This window comes from Etheostoma cragini, chromosome 10 (genome assembly GCF_013103735.1).
Source record: "Etheostoma cragini isolate CJK2018 chromosome 10, CSU_Ecrag_1.0, whole genome shotgun sequence".
NCBI lineage: Eukaryota > Metazoa > Chordata > Actinopteri > Perciformes > Percidae > Etheostoma > Etheostoma cragini.
Window position 1 is genome coordinate 27,412,330 of NC_048416.1, and position 22,092 is coordinate 27,434,421.

General features: G+C 40.9%; 1 protein-coding gene across 3 annotated transcripts in view; it reads left to right on the top strand.

The window, feature by feature from the left end:
* Positions 1 to 22,092, top strand: part of fat2 (FAT atypical cadherin 2) — a 113,488-nt gene that overhangs the window by 77,650 nt on the left and 13,746 nt on the right. For all 3 annotated transcript variants that reach the window (XM_034883944.1, XM_034883946.1, XM_034883945.1), the window contains 6 exons: positions 5,998 to 6,195; positions 8,035 to 8,635; positions 9,868 to 10,068; positions 12,126 to 12,283; positions 17,635 to 18,088; positions 21,293 to 21,446. In XM_034883944.1, the coding sequence (XP_034739835.1) occupies positions 5,998 to 6,195; positions 8,035 to 8,635; positions 9,868 to 10,068; positions 12,126 to 12,283; positions 17,635 to 18,088; positions 21,293 to 21,446 (1,766 nt within the window). The remainder of the gene's footprint in view (positions 1 to 5,997; positions 6,196 to 8,034; positions 8,636 to 9,867; positions 10,069 to 12,125; positions 12,284 to 17,634; positions 18,089 to 21,292; positions 21,447 to 22,092) is intronic.

Below are 22,092 nucleotides of genomic sequence, written 5' to 3' on the forward strand. Positions count from 1 at the left end.
TTGAGGCAGTTCTGAAGGCAAAAGGGGGTCCAACCCGTTACTAGCATGGGGTACCTTATAAAGTGGCCGGTGAGTGTAGATAACAACATAATAAAAGGGCATAACAAATATCCGGAAAAAAACATCTAAAAACTGAATATACCAAAAACAACAAAAATACAACAACTAAAAAAGCTTTGCTCAAGTCAATACAACAACAAAATGTCACAGCTCAGCTTGTGTTAAAAGCCAGTGCAAACCAGTGCAAGCCAGTGCAAAGAGGACTAAGTCTGAAGCATGGGTCTTTTTTGGTTATTATAACACTGCTGAAGGACAGTTGATTGAAGATAGTTCTCCTGTCTGCAAAACTTGCAAGAAAAAAGTTGTTGCCAAAGGCAAACTTTTTAAAGAAAATGCTGTGATAGTACCAAAAACTGTGATCATTTTAGTCACTATAACCATAGCGTTACATTTTCAAACCTGAAGTGAATGTTTTTGAACCAACCACTTAATGGATAACAATAGTTTTTTGGCTGGTGAGTGAAGCAAATCTACCACCTACTTGCATATTTTATCAGCATTTGGCTAGAAATTTTAGACCCTGGATGTTTGTGTTGTGTGTGCTACACTTCTTACAAAATCTCTGAGTTATCTGATAACATCTCATTTCCCTTCTATTTCCATCACATAGAGCAGAGTGTTATCAAAAATAGGTTTACCCAGTTTAAGTTTGTATGTGCATGCACTAAATACGTAGCCTCCAATACTTACGGTGTTAGGGTGACCAGACATCCCAAAAAATTTGGGACAGTCCGAAATGCGAGCAGTTGTCCCAATGCGAAATTGAAAATTAGAGCAGACACTTGAGTATAGTCTGATAGAACATTAAAACTGTTCATGGTGATGGAGTTGTCCTGCACCCAGCTACCGTCAGCTGCTCATTTGCTCAACAGTTGTTTTTTTTGCCCTTAACACTGTTTTCATAATTTATTTGATCCCTGCTGGACACCTCAGCCAAGTCTGAGAGACTCATTGCAATGTATTCTGGTTGTGAAAAACAGCTTTGGTTTTGTGTTAAGCAACCAGCCACGTTCACAGCCTGGAGCAGTTAAATCAAAGAAAAGTTGGCACCACGCTGTCAACAAACACTGACCTTATGAAGGTTGAAAAAAAAAGTTACTCAGAAAGCTCCAAAAAGTACCGCCGGCTCATTAGGGTCCGGGGGGGGGGGGGGAATTGGACAACACAAGGGACAAAAATATTTACTTAGATATTTGATGAACTAAATAATCATTTTCATGTTAGGTCAGTGACATAAAAAAAGTTTTCAAGTTTTAAGGTGTTCTCCTGAAAAAACAATATAACATTCGTCTTGGCTGCCTAAGGTACTGATTGAAGATAGTTAGAGAGAAATCTCTGAAGTTCTGTCATTTTCTCTCAACATATCTTTCTGGGGTCATTATAACTCCATCTCCAGCGCAGTCCAGCGAGAAATATGCTGACCTGTGAGTGTTGCTCTATCAGAGCTGTGGTGCCCAGACCTCATTAAAAGTGTGTGCTACAACCTAAGCAGTTTCTGAGCCTTGTGGAGATCAAAGAGGCAGGAAGATCGGCTGTCATGTGTGTGTGTTTGAGAGTGTGTTTGAGAGTGTGTTGCTTGGAGGACATCAATTCGACCCTTTCACCTGAAACCTCTAATTACAGGGTTAAGTTTGCTTGAGTGAACAACTTTCACCTGCACTTTTATGTGTAAAAAAGCTTGTGCCGATACACGCTTCAGTGTAAAGTAGTTGCCAACGTGCCTGTAAGTACAAATTTGTGTTTTCATGGGTATGCGTTAATGCCTCTGGCAGCAGAACTATCACAGAGTTCTTTCAGTCACGCAGGCTGCAGTCTACTCTCCAACAAGTGTTGCCAATCAGCAGCAGTGGAGGCGTTGTCTCTGCCGTAGACATTGCATGCTATTTGTCACTGTTGGACAACTTTTTATTATGACTGGGACATTTGTTGCAGTGAAGATTTGACGCTCTGAGGGTCGGATGTACGTACGCCATGTAGCGCCATGGCCAACCTGTAGAAAGCGCACGCTGTCATACATTAGCTTGTGTTGTATTTTCCAAACCTGCAGTTCTTTGGGTAATCAACGCCTCTTGCTGCCCACTATATCGCCATCGGGCCGATCTGGAATCTTGTCCCTTATGAGGTCATAAGGGCCAAGGTGACCTCCCCTTTCTCTGCTTTGCCCGCCCAGATAATTTGGCCCACCCATGAGAAAGAGAGAGACATCATGGTCTTCATACGAGAAAAGGCCACCCCCCCCCTCAAAAGCTACAGACTCAGAAATGGCACATCCTAAGCAAAGCTGATTGTGGGAGTGGCTCTAGTGGCTGTAATTCTGCACCAAGACGGAATTCCGGGAAAGAGACTTCAGATACAGTATAAGGGGACCACTAAGGTCTATATAAATAATCCAAAGAGCACCATGTCATGGGACCGTTAAATACTTGTGCTATGACACGGCTGAGTGCCGATATACCCTCTGCTGATGTTGTGACTGTTTGAAATGATCCTGATGCCAATGTTGGTAATGTAGCGCAGAGTTTAACAACTGCTGGAAGGGAATGTGTACGCTGAGTTGGAGATTCAATGTCTTGTTTGATTTATTTCAGTAACTGTAATATTGCATGGCGGCTTAATCAGTAATACTAAATGAGTTTGTGTTCACTCAGCTGAAAAATCTTTATGGCGAAAATCCTTTCAGCTTGTCTGCTTGACCCATTTCTTCGCCTTGCTCTGATAACTGCTGCCATTTCACCAGGAGGCGTATGCGAGGAAACCCGCTTGCAGCTGGTTTACACCTGCTCTTAAGAGGGGGACAATTTTCACTGCAAAATAAATTAGCGTTGTCACGGAATAAATTAGGCACACCTTATGCTTCCCCTCCCATCTCTTAAGTAAAACTATTATTAAAACTACTATTATGTAAAAACTCCCAATTTGCCTTTGACCCTGCCGTGAATGCCAATGCATGGCATGGAAAGCGCTTTTTGCTGTTTTCAGTTCCCTTTTACCTCAGTGCGGCATGTCGTACACACCTCGCCATGCTTTTACGCGCGCGTTGCAAAACATATACGCCTGAAGTGGGTTAGTGCATCTGGCCCTGAGAGTTTGACTAAAAGCAGCAGATGAATCACATTGCATCTGTGTTGGTTTACTGCTTGTCCTGGAAATGCTAAAGTTTGTCTTCACTTTGGAATGCTAAACAGCAAGACATGAATAATCCATGTGAGCTTGTATCACTCCCAAATTCAACAGCATCTGCTACTTTTCTGGTGAGGAAGGTGATTTAGAAAATAATGTTTAGAATTTTGGAGAAACATTGATTCACAGGTCAAAAGACCTCAAGATGTCTCGACTAATTTAGTTGGAAAAGTAAATGTAGGTGACATTTGGCCTTTGTTTCAACAGCATTCCAATGAAAGTTTTTCCGACATATTGCGTAGTTCACATTAACATATAGTTCTTTCAAGCTGCTTAATGAACAAATTCTGCCTTTGGCCCCCTGATTATTATACAAACAAAAACATATGTGTTTAAATGTGTTTTTCTAAAGATCTACTTGCCAGGTGTATTACATGGCGTAACTCACTGAACCAGCCACTCTTTAATGTTTATCCTACTTTGTCTTTCAGTAAGTGGATTTCCTTTTTCACCCTGTGTGAAACCAATAGAGACAACTCTAGCTCAGTGAAATCTCATCACACTTCAGCCTGATGTTCTCTTTTTATCTTTATTGGATATTTATCCTCCCCATGGGCTCGCACCACTGTACAGTTTCCCTGTCAGTGCTCACAATTACCCATGAGCACCCTAAATCAGTGCGTGTGGTCTATACAGCTTTTTAACTGAGAAAGACCAATTAATTCCTTACGGGGAACTCTGGAACCGGGGTGATGCTGTGGTGAAGAGAAGAACACTATCTGGGGGTGGGAAGGTAAATCGCTCCCAGCATCCCTTGCTTAAACCACTGATGTGCACAGGGAATCCCACTCATTACCCTGACTCACTATGTAAACTACCAAGCTGCACAGGGAATCAAACTCATTACTAGGCCTGCACGATATTGGAAAAATCTTACATTGCAATATATTTTTTTCCCCTGCAATATATTTTGCTACATGAAAAAGTAATTTTTTTAAACACGGCATAAATAGCTCCATTTGGAAATAATAAATCATTCTCAACTACTGCAGTGATTTTGTAGGGAAGTTCATCTACATAGAAGAAAAAATTGAAAAAGAATCTTTTTTATTGTGAACCATTCTTTGTTGAACTTTAATGCTTTAACACCAGAAGAAGTGAATAACGTTACTTTTCTGAAGTGGTTTTGGAGAGGGACATCAGGTAGAAATGTGCTGGTTGACTAGCATGACACCATTGTATTCTTGTTATAATCAATCCAGGCTAACGTGAAGGACAGTGACTGCATGTTGCTTCCTCTTAATTTCAGGTTGTGGTCGACTAGCGGGGCCAGCTCCTTAGTTAGATAAATTCAAGTGCACTAGCAACAAACTCTGTGTATCCAAGAACAATCAAGTCAGTGGAAATGACGTTAGATCAGACACAGACTTCTGTAGTAGATCAGTGTTACGTTTCCAGTGGCTTCGAACCGTAATGTTAGTTGACAGACAGACCCCTTGTTTCTTTAGGCTTACTATATTAGCTCTAGCCTGGCTGATTATGTTGCATTAATCAGGTGAATTAGTTTGTATTTGCAGAAAACATAAAACACTGACTACTGTAAATTTCATGACTACTCATCAAAAACTATGCTCATCACTGGGTCAGCGGCAGCTGCTGCCTACGGTACTTTTCTACACACAGAGAGCCTCAATTCCAACACAACAATAAACCCCATCGGACTGACGTCACATACACACGTTCCCCACATGGCTACCTGTCGTAAAGGGGGAGGGTTGGCCGCTAATAAACATGTAAAAGGAGAAACGGTGAAAGTTTCCTTCTCAACATCTCAACGTCGACTATCACACATCGCGATGTTGATCCTAAAACACAATATCGTTCAGCCCTACTCATTACCCTGACTCACTCTTTAAAATACCAACCTGCACAGGGAATCAAAATCATAACCCTGACTCACTCTGTATTCCTCACACTCTGATGAAGCCATTCTTCGTGTTTTGAGATGCAGGCTCTAATTGGAATTTGGAAGACCATACCGGAATTGCGTGTTGTAGCCCATTAACTCCAAATTGCCAAATCTCCCAAAGGAAGCTGTAAGATGTTTAGATTGATAACCTCACCTTCATCGTATTAGTGTCAGCAGGCTTTGAAAACACACACAGACTTTCTTTTAAGGTGGGTGATCCATCACTGTGAACAATTTAAGGACTTTATTATGTTTCTGGTTAAAGTTACTGTGCTGTGGAACAAAAGTTGATATGGTAACTTTTGATACAGTGAGCTGCCCTAAAGTATTAAGTACTAATGAGCCAAGTTGTTGGAAAGGCCAATCCAAAAGATAAAACATTTGAATGCAGCGTGATGAATGAATTTGGGCGCTCAAGCACATTACTCTTGAATTGCTTGTGTCGGAGTGTCCTTGAATGCACCAAAAGTGAAGGCTTTGAAAACCACAATATTCAACGATGCTAATAAAACTTTAATAAGGCAACAAAATAGAACTGTTCTCTTTTTTTAAAGTGAATTTAATTTACCCTTTACAGCATTTCAGAGAATCAATCAAGGAGTTTTAGTATAATAATAATGCCTTAGAGAATGGTTTGTATTTTTTTAAATTTGGATTTGTGAATATGAAATGTACCCAATAATAACAATTGGTTAATAAATGTTTTCAATTGTCTGTCTTTGTATACAAAAATAACTGTACATTGTCATCTTCATGAAGGTTGGGCCGCAGCTTTAAACTGGAAATAAATGAAGTAAAATAATTCAAGTTGAACACAAAGGGGAACTAATGCGCCCGGTCTCCTGCAGGAGGGCGAGTCCATCGGCAGCGGCATCCTCCAGCTGGTGGTGACGGACAAAGACACGCCCAGGAACGGCCCGCCTTTCTCCATCCACATAGTCAGCGGCAACGAGGACCGCCGTTTCCACGTCGACCAGGGTGGCCTGCTGTCGCTCTCTGCCCCACTCCGAAAGAAGGTCAAACCCCATCATCAGCTCAAGATACAGGTGAGAGGGCTGTGAAAACTCCATGATTACAGACTGAATCACTGTGACGTAATATTTCTTTTGAGTGGACGAATGGTCCGCTGATTAGTAGAGCTGTAACAATTCCAAATTATCCTATAGAATTAACTGGCTCAGAAACCGTAATTTCCTATTTAACGTAATACCAGGTTAGCAATTTGCCCAGAATGCACCTGAACACACCTCCCTGTAAGAGCAGCACACCCATGGGCGCAAAGATGGGCGCAGATGCATTTGCTATACAAACGAGGTGGGCGTTGGACGGGAAATTGACAACTGGCATTTTGGACGGGCTTTGCACCGCTCTCCGCCGGGTGCAAGATAGAGCTCTTAAAGTTATTAATTGCTGATATTTTCAAAAATGAGATTTCAACTTGAATCCATAATTGGGGTTTTAAGAAAGTTTAACTTGGTATGTCTTTCCACTAAAAATAATAAACGGTTATTATGAGTCACAGCTTTTAGGGACGTTCAACTAAATGAACAGGAAGCATTTTTATGTACAGTTGAATATGTAAATTAATGGATTGCATTGCATGGAGTTTTGTATCTGGGTCAAATGTTTTTGGATCCAAAACTGCTGATGGAGGATATTTTAGTCCCAATAACTGCATTTCTTATTTCCACTATTCCCATGCTTAAATACTGTTTTTGTCCAGCTGGTCGGTGTAAAGTAAATCCACATACGCAGCATTTAAAATACCATGGGAGGGAAACTGTTCATTAAGAATAGAAATAACTCCAATCTGCGGGAAGAGTTTGACATTTTGGGAAATAAGTTTATGAATATCGAGCTAAAGTTGGCTGCCGGAGAGCTTAGGTAAGCACGAAGACTAGAGACTGGAAAACAGCAAGCATGGCTCTGACTAAATGTTAACAAAGCTTCTAAAGCTAACTAATTAACAAGTTGGATCTCATTTGTCATAGATACTGTATGTATTCATCAATTCTAGGGCTGCAACGAAAGATTCTTTTCATTGTGAATTAATCAAAGGGAGAAGCAGTGTTCAGTTTTTATGGTCCACATATCTGGAACAAAATCCCAGAAAACTGCAGGTCCGCCGCAACTCTGTTCTTTTAAATCAATGCTGAAGACCTTTCTTTTTGATGTTGCCTTTCTTTAAATAATTGTTTATTTCTTATACTGAAGTTGCGTTGTTGTAACTGTATGACAATCTGTATAATTATAAAAAGATAATTAAGGAGTAAGACCGGTGGTACCGGCCCGTTCTGGGACGGGCAAGGATTGCGGGTGGAGTACGTGTATAAAGCAACGGCTTACACATTATCCCATATTAGGGTCCTAAAATCTCATATTTTATCTGCTTTTATATTTTTAATTGTTATTAACTGCTCTTTAATATTCTCTAAAGCACTTTGAATTGCCCTGTTGCTGAAATGGGCTAAATAAATAAAGCTGCCTTGCCTTTTGATTATTTTCTAAATTAATCAATTAGTTGTTTAAAAATCAGCAAATAGTGAAAAAAAAATTTCTTAAGTCCAAGAGGACCAAGTTGTTAAATGTCTTGTTTAATCTCACAACTCAAAGATACTCAGTTTACAGAGTGAAGAAACTAGAGAATATACACATTTAACAAGCTGACAGAGAAATCAACTTTTTTTCATTAGAAAAACGAATCAGACTTGAATCAATTATCAAAATATTTGGCAATTAAGTCAATACTTGACAACTAATGGATAAATCAATAAATCATGCAGTTCTAATTCACTCATACAAAAAAACTTGTTGTAGTTTTATAGAGAGCAGTGATTTCCCAGAGGTCTAAGCTTTGTGCTATGTCATCTTCATGCACCAATCAGGTGACAGACAGCGGCCACCCTCCCCTCTCCTCCATCTGTGTGGTCAACATCAATGTCACTGAGCAGAGCAAGTATCCTCCCTCCGTAGTGCCTTTGGAGGTCTTCATCACCACCTCCAGTGGTCTGTTTGCCAACCGGGTGATCGGCCGGCTCCACGCCTCGGACCAGGACCTGCAAGACGTCCTGACCTACAAATTAGTGTCAGAACACCCACACGGGGGGAGGTTCTCCGTTGACAACGCCAACGGCAAAATCTGGGCGGATGAAAACTTGAAGGAGGGCTCCTACTCCCTCAATGTCAGCGTGACCGACGGGAAGTTCAGCGTCTGGACCGGGGTCAGAGTTCACGTGTGGGCGGCCAACCAGAGGGCACTGGACTCAGGCCTGACGCTGCAGCTGCACGGGCTGTCCCCGGAGGAGTTTCTGGGCGACCACTGGAAAGGCCTGCAGCGCAGCCTTGGACAAGCTCTGGGTTTACCCAGACATGAGATCTACATGGCCAGCCTGCAGCAGCTACCCGACGCCCAGGTCCTGGAAGCCCTGCTCATCTGGAGGCCTCAGGGTGGACTCGTCCAGTCCCTGCCAACTAACAGACTCGCAGGTAATCAATTAATACAAGATAGATCAATGGTTTTCAAACCGTTTTCAATGAGTACCTCTTTTGAATTGTTTCTTTAAGCCAAGTACCCCCAACCAGCGCTAATCACTTTTGGTAGAAAAAAAAGTATATATAAAGAGGAGCAATACAACGCTGTCAGCGACATATTTGCTAGACAACAGCATTGTAACGAAAAAAAACAAACATTTAAACGCTAATTAGAAAAGGAGAAAAACACTGTGACAAGACAAAACCTTTGAAAAGATGTCAGAAAGAAGAAAGGATGTCAGGCAAGAAAAGGTCAAAAATAGTATAAAAAACATCAAAAACAGTCACATGACTTTGAAAAAAAACTCGAAAAGATAAGACAGAAGGAAGGAAGACAAGAATAGGTCCAAATAAGGCGACGCAAATGTCACAATTTTGGTAGGAATAAAAAGTCTACATGAAGAGGAACTATGTTGTGTAACTATCAAACATTTTTGTTAAATATCTCACGTACCCCCTGCAGTCCTCCAAAGTACCCCTAGGGGTACACTTACCCCCATTTGAGAAACACTGAGAGAGATGTTAGGCCATGGCGTGAAAATGTCACAATGAACTGATTCAGGGCTTGAGCACTGCACAATATGGGGGATATATAAAATAAAGTACATTTTGAATAAATGAGAAAAAAGTTAGCATTACAAATCTAGATTCATATCAGTTTTGTTTTATATTTTTTGTATCTTTTGATTCAGACTCGCAGGGATGCAGAAATCTACTTCATTTAAAGGATGGAAAGTTGGAGAGTTAAGGAGCTACTAGCCTAATAAGTCTCAGGTGTTATTTCACCCCATTGTAAAGGAGAAAGAAACATAAGTATTAACATCGTGCAAGCCTACATATGTAAATAAAAAAAAACATGATATATATAAAGTTGACATGCTTTAGGCCTTGTCTGGGGTTGATTTGAGAAAAGACTATGACATTAAAGTTCAACATCTTTGCAAACTGAGCCCCTAAAAACATCACTAATTAGCTTTGGAATAATTGCATCCCATTCCGAAGATATCAGTTAGGCTAAACTACAGAACAATGAATATAAGGTGCATTTCTTCAATATATATATATACATATATATAGAGTACGTTTTGGCAGCCATTACTTTGGACACAAAGTGAGTGAAGTAATCCCTGTGAAATGAAAAGTCTCTTTGAAATGTGCCCTCTGAAAACCTGATCTCTTTGATGTAGGTGTGATATCAGACATCGAGGACTCTCTGGGCCTCAGCATCCACAGGGTGAGACACAACGGTTGTCTTGGTACCGGCTGTCCACCGCGAGGCTGCAGGAACGCCGTGCGACTAACCCATGAAAGACTGAGCCATTTCACCACCGCCAGAGCCGGTTACATCACCCCACAACACACATGGGAGAGTGTCTGCCCCTGTAACGGTATGTGTTTGGGTGTTAGTGTGTGTGTGTGTTTGTGCGCTTTTGCCTTTATCTTTATCTCTATTTATATAAATTACATTATCCTGACATTCAAATGAGGAACCTTTTATTGATAAATTATGCAAAGATGTACATGCACAGGAAGGTGGAACCGAGGAAAACAGAGTCGGAGAAATCTGATTCAATCCAAGTTGAAAAAAAATCGACATTTTTATGTTTTGGTTTGGTCTTCATTTGTTCTTAAAAGTTTAAGAATTACAAAAGATAATGTACATTAAATTCAAGTCAAAGCACATGCAGGAAAGTGGCATGTTAAAATGTTCAAAGCTAGATAAACACAATGTATTATTTATTTAAAAACATATATTTAGAAAATCAACTAGGGGATACAATGGTAATATAAACAAGGAGATTTATAGATCCGTACTGTCATCATCTGCAACTCATCTTCATCCTGTCAGGTGTAGACTCTGACATGTCAGTTGAGGCTGAGCTGAGTAAATACTGTCTCTGTTTTTTGTAACAGTTAGAAATAGAAGAAGAAAGTTTATTCTGTAACTTTCAGCTCAGATCTTGTGGACTTTCCAAGCATAAAGACCCATCTTCCATCAGATTAAATTCTTGCTTTTTGAAGAAGACTTGTATCTGTTGCTGCCAGAGATCAAAGAGCCATCTTCCTCATACCTGTTGAGACACATTGATCTGAGGGAGTAATCACTCACACCATGTTTAGTGGGGATGCTGGACCTCTGTTTGCTTCTATCCCAGGCGATAGCACATGGTAAACCGCCAAGCAGCAGTCCCACCTTGTCAGATCCTCCTCAGTCATTTGTGTCAGCAGTCCCGTGAGGATTAGTGGTGTGAGGACAGAATAAGAGACACCTAGGGTCTCTTTAGGATATACTTTCATTGCTTGCTTCATTCAGCTTGTTTGGAGTCTTCTTCACTCATGGAAGAGCTACTGAATGTCTAAAAAAGCAATATTTTGACTATATTGGATACCCCTTCAGGCTTAAAGGTGCTCTAAGGTGTTTTGCATCTTACCTTTGATTCAGACTCGCAGGGATGGAGAAATCTACTTCATTTCACGCACTAACCCCCACCCCCAAATTCTTCTTGTTGGTTTTTGCTGGAATGCTGGAACCCTGTTTGTGGATGCTTCGTGGTGCAGGTTGGCACAGTTTGTTTTTGTCATCATCGGTAGTCCCTGGGCTGTCTACAGAGACCATGTTTATTTTTACAGTGTGTTCAGGGGACAGGCAGATAGTGAGGAGAGGTTTTTTACAGTGTGTTCAGGGGACAGGCAGATAGTGAGGAGAGGTTTTTTACAGTGTGTTCAGGGGACAGGCAGCTAACAGATAGTGAGGAGAGGTTTTTTACAGTGTGTTCTCGGGACAGGCAGCTAGCAGATAGTGAGGAGATGTTTTTTACAGTGTGTTCAGGGGACAGGCAGCTAACAGATAGTGAGGAGATGTTTTCTGTATATGACAACAAATGTTCTAGCCTAAAACATGCGTGACATCGCTTAGAGCACTTTTCAGAGACTGTGGGGTGCGATGCCTATCTTAAAAGAAGTCGGAATGGGCACCTGGGTAGAGCATGAGCCCACATACAGAGGATTAGTCCTCGCCGTATGGGCTGCGGGTTCGGTTCCAATCTGCGGCCCTTAGCTGCATCTCATTCTCCTTCTCTCCCCCCTTTCATGTCTAAGCTGTCCTATCGAAAAATGGCCAAGAATCTTAAAATTCTTGTAGTAGACTACAGTTTGTTAAAACAGAACTCTATTTCTGTCCCAAAACTATGACTTTTCACGTATTGTTGTGTAAATTACTGTGTATTTATTAAATCATAAGGTCATAACAGCAAGCTTACAGATCATTGACAGGTATGAAAGTCACACTGTAAGAGTTCCGTGTCTTTCTGTCATGCTGCTGCGATTGGCTGGAGTTATAACTCTGAGTCACACAGTGCTTTATCAAATTTTGACATGTTTTGTCTACAACTTCTGCACACAGGCTGCTGTGTTGGCTCACTATCGGTTTGTATTTATGTTTCAGAGTCTGCAGTCAAGTTCGATGGTAAATCCTACTTGAAGTATCTTCACGGGATGGATGAGGACAACCAGGACTTCAAACTGTCATTGCGATTTAAGACATTCCAGGAGAAAGGCCTCATTGTGTCCACCAACAGCACCAAGGACTGGGGAACTTTACAGGTATTTATGTCTGTGTGCAGACAGAAAAAAGGATTTATTTGGGAACTATTCGTGGCAGATGTACTCTTTTGTATGATTTCCTAAAGCACTGATCTTTATAAGCAGATGCAGTCTCTTTGTTGGTGCCAAATGTTCATTCTGCTACGGCATGTTTTATATGGTTCTGTCATCCTACAGCTGTTCTGTTGTAGCATGTTCACAATACACAGTATTTATACACACGTAGCTAGTGAAGCCAATCCGCTGATAAACTGTAACAAAGTACATTTACTTTAGTGCTTTTTTGAGGTACTTATACTTTATAGGAGTGTTTCCATTTAGTGCTGAAGGACAAAAAGCTAGCAGTGAAAACAGAATGAATACATTTTAGCTTACAGTGTCAACTACAATGTTCTGTTACTGGTGGTATATTTCCATTAGTATGTGTTGGCTCCTAGCAACACTGCAGCATCAAGTTTAAAACTGGTTCAAGGAAAAACCAGTACAGAAAAGACGCGGGTGTCCGTGTGTGTTCTGTTCACAAGAGACATGGAGCTCTCCAAGAAGAGTTTTTTATTATTATTATTATTATTATTATTATTATTATTATTATTATTATTATTATTATTCCGTTGAAGGAAGTTTAAATTAGTTTTATGCTCCCATGAACTGGTAGGTAATTTATTTTTTATTGCTGCTGTGGAGACATTAAATCTCTTTCTAATTTTAAGATGCCACCTCTTCATGCAGGTGTTGGTACACTTGTTTGGTCCGCTTTTGGTACGCACCAGAGTTCTATTGTGGCGTTCTCACCTGCCCAAACAATCTCTAGTTCGATTCAACCAAACCTAACAAGACCGGTGTGAAAGCGCCCCCTAGTAAACCCAACTCTAGTTCACTTGGAAGCGACCCCAAGACCCCCGTTTACAAGTGGACTGGAGCTGTTTGTTCTGCACCAGAGTTCGTATGAGCGTTCCCATCAAACAAATCCGGACTATCCAATCACAACGCTCCAGGGTTTGTGTTAAACGGACCAAACAAGGTAGGTGTAAAAATAACCTAATTTACTGTTGAAATTATCAAATCTGAGAGCTGCGGATTTCATCTATGGGAGTCCTCACTGGGGATCGCCGCCGCCATCAGGCTAATCTTTAAAATTCAAAATGTTTCCAGTTCAGAATAACAAAAAAAGAAGATTATTGGATGTTCTACTTTACTGTGCAGACTGATGCTATCTTAAATGTCAGTATTTGTTTTCAACTTTGTGCCACCAGTCATGTTATCAGCACAGTGTCAGATTGTTTTCCTTTACATTTTTGGTATCTGGTGAGCCGTTCGTCTTGAATTTCTGTCTAATCTCAGTTTGTCCTTTTGTGTATTTACTGCAAACACAGATCCCAGAAAAGCAGAACTCTCTGCCGTGTATCTGGGTCGACACTGTCAGCATCACATGGCACCTTTTGACTCCCTGAAACTTGGCAATTGAATTCAACTTGCTTTCAAGTTGTTCTGTAGTGGCAGCATTGACATTTCACAACACAAGTCCTTCTTCACTGTGAAGTGCCAGCTGTGTCACACTTTTTTATATGCTTTCTGCTGACAAGAAAAGACATCATGAGACCGAGAGAGTTTGGTATCGTGGTGGTGATTTTATTTATACACTTTTTTTATAAAATATCCGTGGTAAACCCGCTAGTTCTCTCTTGCCAAATCCAGCACATGATCCTGTTTGAGCATTATTCCTTTTCTTTATTTCTGCATGGCAGATTGTTTGTGTGCTAAATGTCTGATTGACTGTCAGAGGCCTTGGTAACACATGGGCACATATTTAAAGTTCCACCTCGAATTATGAAGCTGGCGATTACATGTCTGGTTTATCATTTTCTGCTTTTCCTGCGTTGCCAGCTCATCAGTGCCCTTTTTAACTTGACGACTGATGCTCTGAACGCGGGCACCTTTTCCATCAAAATGCAAACAGAGGGAACCAGTTAGACTCCTGCAGGAGTCCTAATGAAAAATGTGTCTCCAAGATTTATTGACTTGTTTTTTGGAATCATCGAGGGAAAGGAAGATTCATCTCAGAGTGCACAATGTTAAAATGGCACGTTGAAAGAGAATGTTGAATTGTTGTAGTATTCGGGATACATGAATAATTCTCCACAGATAACCAAAAAAGGCGTGATATGTACTTGAAATAAAGTAGGATGCTTCCCCTTGTGGGCGCTTGTCATCGGTGTGATATCCACGTGCATCCGTGTGGAATATTCCATCATTTTGATTCTTGGATCATTCAAAAGCAAGTTTCAGTCTTTCCCGAGAGTCAACCTCCTGGGTTTTGGTTCTTGACTCATGCATGCAAGATTGTGTCTCTGCCTGATTCTTCCTGAGCAGAAAGGGCTTCAAAAGGAATTTCTTAACGTGGTCATCTGAGAAGTCCCTCACGTGCGGTTTTAGATTACTTGAGAGACACTTCCTGGAGAAACAAGACCCTGCGTGCACTAAATTCCCTCTTAGCAAATGGGCTGCCATGAATCTCAGTGGCTTCTCAACAGTGTGCTCTGTTCAGAACCAAGACTTTTAATAAAAAAACACATTAGAGATCAGACCTACTTACTCCTGCTACTTGTCTTTTATATCTGCATAACTGTTGCTCTAAGTCTTTGAAATGGAAATTGTAGCGGTTGAATGGAAAGCCGCTATGGCGAGCCGAGCAAAAGAAGTCAAGGCGACAGTGGAAGGTAATTACCATCCTTGATCAGAAGGGACTGCTCAGAACTGACAGCGAGCTAAAAGACCGGGCGGTGAACAAAGTTGGAGATTCACACTGGTGTGGAATCAGTGGAGCAACACTCATCGCAATCCATCATGCACGCTGCAGTAACTCAAGTTGATTGATTTATAGTCCAGGCTTTTATCTTAGCTACGCGGAGGACAGAGCTCAGTGTCTAGATAGAGTATACATAGCCAGGGTTTTGTCTAGGTGTGTGGAAACTCCTATTTAGCAGAGGGTTTAAGGGTCCTTCCTCAAGAAAATGCTTTTTTCAATTTATAAATGTAAGAAAAGCAAGAGCAGTAAATAAATAACACTCAAAAGGCTTAAATGCAAAACTTGTTATAGAAGTCAACTGCGATCAAACTACAAATATTAGATTTGAGGGAAGTCATTTAGTTAGTTTTGATTCTCACATTGATTTTACATTCATGTGTATTATACCGTCCACCGTTCTCAGCTGGAGGGAATGAGTCTCTTTAATGCTAACAGCTTTTTCAGATATATTCACACTGTAAATCTTAGATTTTAAATTTGCATGTAAACAAAATTGCAGAAGCTACTCTTATGTTACCAGATTTTATTATGTTGTACAACAAACTAGCGAGCTCGTGAAGCTTTTATGACTGAAGTGCTGCCTGCTGCATGCCCCCAATGTAATGACTGCGTGAGTGTGTACACATGCAAGCAGACTATGAGTGGAGCAGCCGTTGCTTATTAATGTTTGCCCAGCAGTATTAAAGCTCCCTGCAGGATGCTCGCAACATATGGGCCCAGGGCGGGTGATTTATGGAGCCATGAAGCACTGATGCTGTAGAGCTTCAGTCCCTGTGGTGTTCTAGTTGACACTGTGCCTGTGGATTATCGGCATTAAAATTATCAGTGCGTCAAAGTGGAATATCTCTCTTCCAATACCCAGCAAAACTCACACGAGAAGCCACACAAAGTCATGTAAAATAGATTAAAAGACAAGCGACAGACGCCCTGGCTGTCTCGAGTTTCCACTTGTTCCTTGTCCAGCGCTCCTCAGCACTTTCCCATGGTAAGCCAAAGCAGCCCTCATCTCCCTCCCCTTGTGCTGTGTGCTGTCATTCGTCCATATAAAGAGTTTTGCCAGTCCGTGGCCCAGAGGACAGCCTACGTAGCGCAAAAGGGCCGAGCAATGACCACGCTTTACCAAAGAGTTTTGTACTACCTCCAAGAGAGAAAATAAATGTTTAAAGCAAAGAGAGAAAAGCTTTTCATTCTGCATTAATTAAAGAAGCTATTGCCAAGGAGATCAATAATGCATCACGGCCTTCAGTGTTGGTTGGCATAAATGCATAGCAATTTGCAAAATACATACTCCATCTGTATATTTAATAGGTTACAACAAAAAGATAAAAAAGCTGCTGGCATGTTAGTTTTGAGGGATCGCTGAGCGTGCAGAAACTTTATGAGCCTTCCGCTGATGTTGATGAAATGTTGATGAAATGTGTGTGCCCTGCATTGTGTTCAACATCTGCAACATGTGGAACAGACGGTAAAAGCTGAATTAATTTGTAGGTTAAAACATGGTAACAGCTTAACATTGTTTCATTTAAACAACTATATTTAAACATAAAGAAAGACTTCATGAAGTCATAAAAGCTGTTTAAACAATGATTAATATTTGACTTTCAAACTGATCTACTGTTAACAAAGACATTTAAATGTCTTCTGTCCTGCAAACTACCAAATCAATGTTTCTGGCAGAATAATTACACACAAAATAATAGCTCAAATTTAACAATGAAATCAATCTAAAAAACCACCAGGACATGATACATAACCATTAAATAAAGCCAAGGATGCATGGCAAATACCAACTGAACAGGGGATGACAACTTTGTGTCTACCAGACGCAGATGCAAACTTCCAAATGTGTTGGCTCCATTTAACTCAACTTAGCATTAGAACTACCCTGAAGTAAGTAAACAAGTAAGCAAGCAAGTAAATACGTACATAAGTAATGTTTATCTGTTTAACAGATACAGTACAACAAATTCAAATACAAGAAAATGTAAATACAGATAGAAAACATAAGAGACAACCATTAACTAAGGCATGTATGAAGGCAGCCATACAGCAGGACTCCAGACTGAGACCAAATGGTTGTATTTTGCAACCAAAATTTGAGAGTGTGTGACTGAATTTTACATCCTGACTCACATGTGCGACCAGTAATTTTGCCCCACCTTTTGGAGGGGCAAATTTACGCGTCAATAAATCTGCGTCCACAAATTCGCAATCTGTGGCAGGATAGTGAGAAGGATTGGAAATGGCCACTGTAATTGTCTAATATGTAAAGGGGGAGGGTCCTTGAGATAATGCAGCGTGTGTAAACGTCTGTGGGAAGGATACACAGACAGATATCACAACAATGAGCAAGCAAACTATTGACTTGTTCCCCCCCACCTGCGGCTAGTTTGCTAGTGCCAGAGTCTACAGTGTCGCAGTCGGAAATACAAAATAAGTGTGACATCATTATGTATGGGGTTTCAAACATCAAACATAAAGTCAGCACACTGACCCCTGAGATATTTTGAGTGTTTTCTAAATGGCCCTCATTTTCCTTCCTCAGCTGACTGATGGAGAGTTGCAGTTCAGGTACAGTTGTGGAAACGGCTCCCCCTCTTCGTTACTGATCCGATCAGATCCGGTGTCAGATGGCAGGTGGCACAGGGTCCTGCTAGAGGTCAACTCCGGCAGCCTGAGAGTGATCATGGACCAGCAGCACACAGCCTCCGTCACCCTGACCGAGCCATGTCGGATGTTGCGCTCCCATGGTGCTTTGCTCTTTGCTTCTGTCACTCAAGACTCTGCTCCGGGGCTCCACCAGCATCCGCATGATTTTGTTGGCTGCCTAGAGGGCCTGGAGCTCAATGGGGAACCAATCACAGTGGGTGACACGGCGGAGTGGGCCAAGCCGGGGAGCAGGAGGGTGTTTGGTGTGTACCAGTGCTGCAGCACGACAGGAGCCTGCGACAACAACCCCTGTCAGAATGAAGGGGTCTGCGAGGAGGATGCCAGTGGAGGTGAGTGCCCTGGAGGTGTCATTTGACTCAAACTGAAAGCCTCTGAACACTTGTTTTCTCTGAAACATTAAATATTTATGACAAAAAAAGTAGTACAATGTTAAAGTTACGGAAAACCGGGGCGGCCTCTAACTCACACAGTAGAGTGTTCGCCCTATGTGGTCCTTTGCAGCGGCCCGGGCCTTGTCATCCCCTCTCTCTCTTTCTCCCCATTCTTGTCTATTTGCTGTCACTATTGAATAAAGGAAAAAAGCCCCAAAAATGACCCTTAAAAACAGCTTTAATGTGCTTCATCTGACTGTGTGGTTGAGATTTGATGAAATTAGATTGGCAGGGCCCAGCAAGCAAGAGGAAACAACCCATCAACGGTCATCAGTATTTCACTCTAATACTGTTGATGTTTGAGTGAAATGTTTATCTTCATTAATGTCATAGTTAACTCGCACTTAATCACATTTTTACCTTTTTTAAATGTCCCTTGGTTTCTTTTTGGTCCCATTATTTTTTTTCCCATTTTGATGCTCTTATCAACTTGGAAAAGTGGATCGGTTTGCAAATGCTTTTTTTGGCATATAGCCTACTATAGTGTTCAATTTCACACAAACATTCTTGCTTGAAACAAATAATCTCGCAAACAATGTCACACTTTCCATCAATAAAAGGGGGAAGACCATGGCTTAATACTTGAACAAAGCAGTCAGGTTACTGCTCTTTATTCACCAGAGGCTCATCAACCCAGCCTCTTATTTCAGAAAGAATGAACAGTAACGGTTCCCTGGCTTTGACGAGAACAACAGTTTAGTGAATGACAGACTACAAATAGATATATTCCAGATGTGGATTAATCCGCAACTGAAAACCATACACAACAATTACACAATGCCCCTTCCTTTTTAAAACAACCCTTGTTCCTTGTTATAGGATTTCTTGACTATAAGAGAAATATAGGATAACACCAGCATAATCCTTAAAAAGGGGATTCGGGCCAAAATATCTGAGCTACTAAAGTCAGCGTCTTCACAAGGAAGAAGTAGAACATATTAAGTTAAAAGTATTTTAGTTTCTCAAAAGTTCTTGAAGCTGCGGTTCACCCTCTCAGTCAGGCACAAGGCGTGAAAGATTAGTTTGACCTGAAGTCCTTATCAGGCTCTCAGCCCTTTATGTGACTAGCTGCTTATTGCCATTGTATGTTATCTCTAATTGGCCAAATGCATCAGTTCTTGTCAAGACACAAAAGATAAGAAATTGGTGTCTCAGTGGCTTCCTGCGTCTTATTTTACATTGTGTTTTACAAAAGCAATATCTGGCGGCTTGACTTATTCTTAACTTTGAATAGCAGTTTATGAAGACACCTGCAATTTTACATCCAAAGGGAGCTTTAAAATGATAGTATTTTCTTGAGTCTCTGCGATACAGTAGCAAGAATGCAGCTAGTATATTCTTTTTCTAAGACGGTGGCCAATGAATCCAAAACATAAATCTGCAGATATAGAGATATAGATATCTGTGCTTAGGATGTAAACAAAACCTAAAGCTGTAATCAAAATGTTTCTATTTCGGGTTTACCTGTTAGGTCACCGAGCTACTCATTCTCCTTCAGTATTAAAAGAAAATTGTGGACACAGGGTTACAGTCAGGTATTACTTTTTCTATAGACTTAATTCATCACCAGTTAAAATCTCATTTGAAATATGCTTCAGGCACAACATCTGGGGTGCAATGCTGAACATCAATTAAATATTATTTCCCTAAAGATCCCTCCAGGTCGAGGAAAGGTAATCAAACAGGTGACAAAAAGAGAGGCTGTGGATGTTTCTTCATGTTTTACTGCAGAATATAAAGTTGTTCTCTAACTGTTTCATTGAGGCATCAACTTTGCCTTCTAGGATAGTAAAACTGGATTTGAAGTAAAAGAAGGTAAGAGGGAAGATGAAGATAGAAGGTTGTCGGTGTTCGGCATCGATTTATTGAGACAACTGTAATGGCAGATCATGAAAAAGCTCTTACTTCTTTATTCTGGGCGACTGACAAAATGTTTACGGGTGATATTTTAGACCAGTCAAACCATTTCTAGTAACAGATTTGTTTGTTGATGCTGGAAGTTGTCTGTCTTTGCTGCTGACTAATTTATCTACCTGCAGAACCTTGTAAATACTGTTGCTCATATGTCCTTCTCTTCTAGTCCCTGTGATGCAGTCCTCATAAAATGTCTAAAATCTGTCCTTCCATCCTGCTCTCTATTATCAACCTGTCTCTCTCATCTCGGTCCGTTTCTGTATAATAAAAAATAGTTGAACCTAGACATGGGCAGGTAAAGGATTCTGCTGATATGATAACGTTCGGCAAAGAAATCACCGTTTTGCAGTATTGCCTTAGCCTGACGTTGTCATACTCAGATTCTAGTCAGAATATGAGTCTGATACTGGTCCATTGGGCTGTGATTATGGGGCATTTTTTAATTGAACCTGAGGAGAAAATGCCTCTGCACTTAACTGGATAGACCTACAACCAATCAGAGCAACGGAGTATGTGACGCATGCCGAATCCCTTAAGGATGGCAAAAAACATCTTTCCGATCGACAAATGACTCAAACGCGGTTTTCTGTTCTTCTTTCAAAATGAATGTGCTGTCAATATCTACACATCTCAACTCTCCAGCGACAGACACTTTTGTTAAACAAAGAACAGCTCTGGTTCGAGCATAGTTGCAACGGATCAAGTCCAGACCGAACTTCCCGACCTCAAATGTTGTGGGCGGGGCTACGTTTGGCTGGCATCCAAGCTAGTATAGTGATATTGCAATTACAGCTTTAAAATGTATTATTTTGAATTGTCTCGGTAAACACCTTTTTTCCCATTTAACAAACACACTGCACACTGGCAGGGAGAGGAAATTCTTAACTGCACTTTCTTGTCTTGGCAACTCATAAAAAACATACCCCAGGAACGGTATATCGGAAAATGCGAGTAATCGGCCCATGTAGTTCCACCCCTACTCAAAAAACTCTCTCAACCTCCGCCCAGTTTGAAAACTATAGTACAATCTCTGTTTTTGACCACTTATGCACAGTAATAAATTAAGCAACAACACAATGTTGTCCCTTTTAAATATGAAAGAGTGTGGCTGGGATTATTTACTTGCTGCAGGGGAAAGCTCAGTGGCTCCTGTCTCAGATGTCTGGGTGTGTTGTGTTTACTCTGCAGAGCCGCGCTGCAGCTGTGCCGGACTCCTACGAGGCGCCCGCTGCGAGCTGGCCGATAACCCGTGCACCTCTCAACCATGTCCCCACGGCAGGGTGTGTGTGCCCAAGGATCAGGGTTACATGTGCAACTGCTCGCTGGACAACCCTGAAGCAGGGTACACACACACACACACACACACACACACACACACACACACACACACACTCACACACTTTTATAATCTTTTTTAACGTAGTCTTTACTTACATGCAGTAGTTGGACGTGTGTTGTGTTAGTGTTCCTTCATGAGCTAATGATGCTTTGAATATTTGATTATTGTGCTTTTACTGGAGCCTTTTTGTGTCCACTATTCATTAAAAAGCTGTTTCAAAAGCTTATACAGAACATTCAAATAACTAGGAGACTCCTGATTTCTAAAAATTAATTAATTAAAATACATACAATATTCAAACTACCTCAACCTCGCCCGTTATTCCTAATTTATTCCACATATCAGCACTCAGCTTTCATCTCCACAGATCAAATTGATTAGTTGTCAGCTATCTAAAGTTTCCATTCCCAGTGATGTTTCCTAGACTAAATGATTAATCAAGTAAAGCAAAAGATTAATCAGTGAAATGTGTATTTTGGTCAAACAGATACAGACACACAAATTCATAATTAGATACACAGAGGTATTATCATGAGTCCAACAAGGTCAACATAATATAAACACCAGCACAAACAAACAATTATTCATCACCCTACAAATATCTAATTGTATTGCCCTTACACCACAAACGTCTGACAAAGAGAATAGT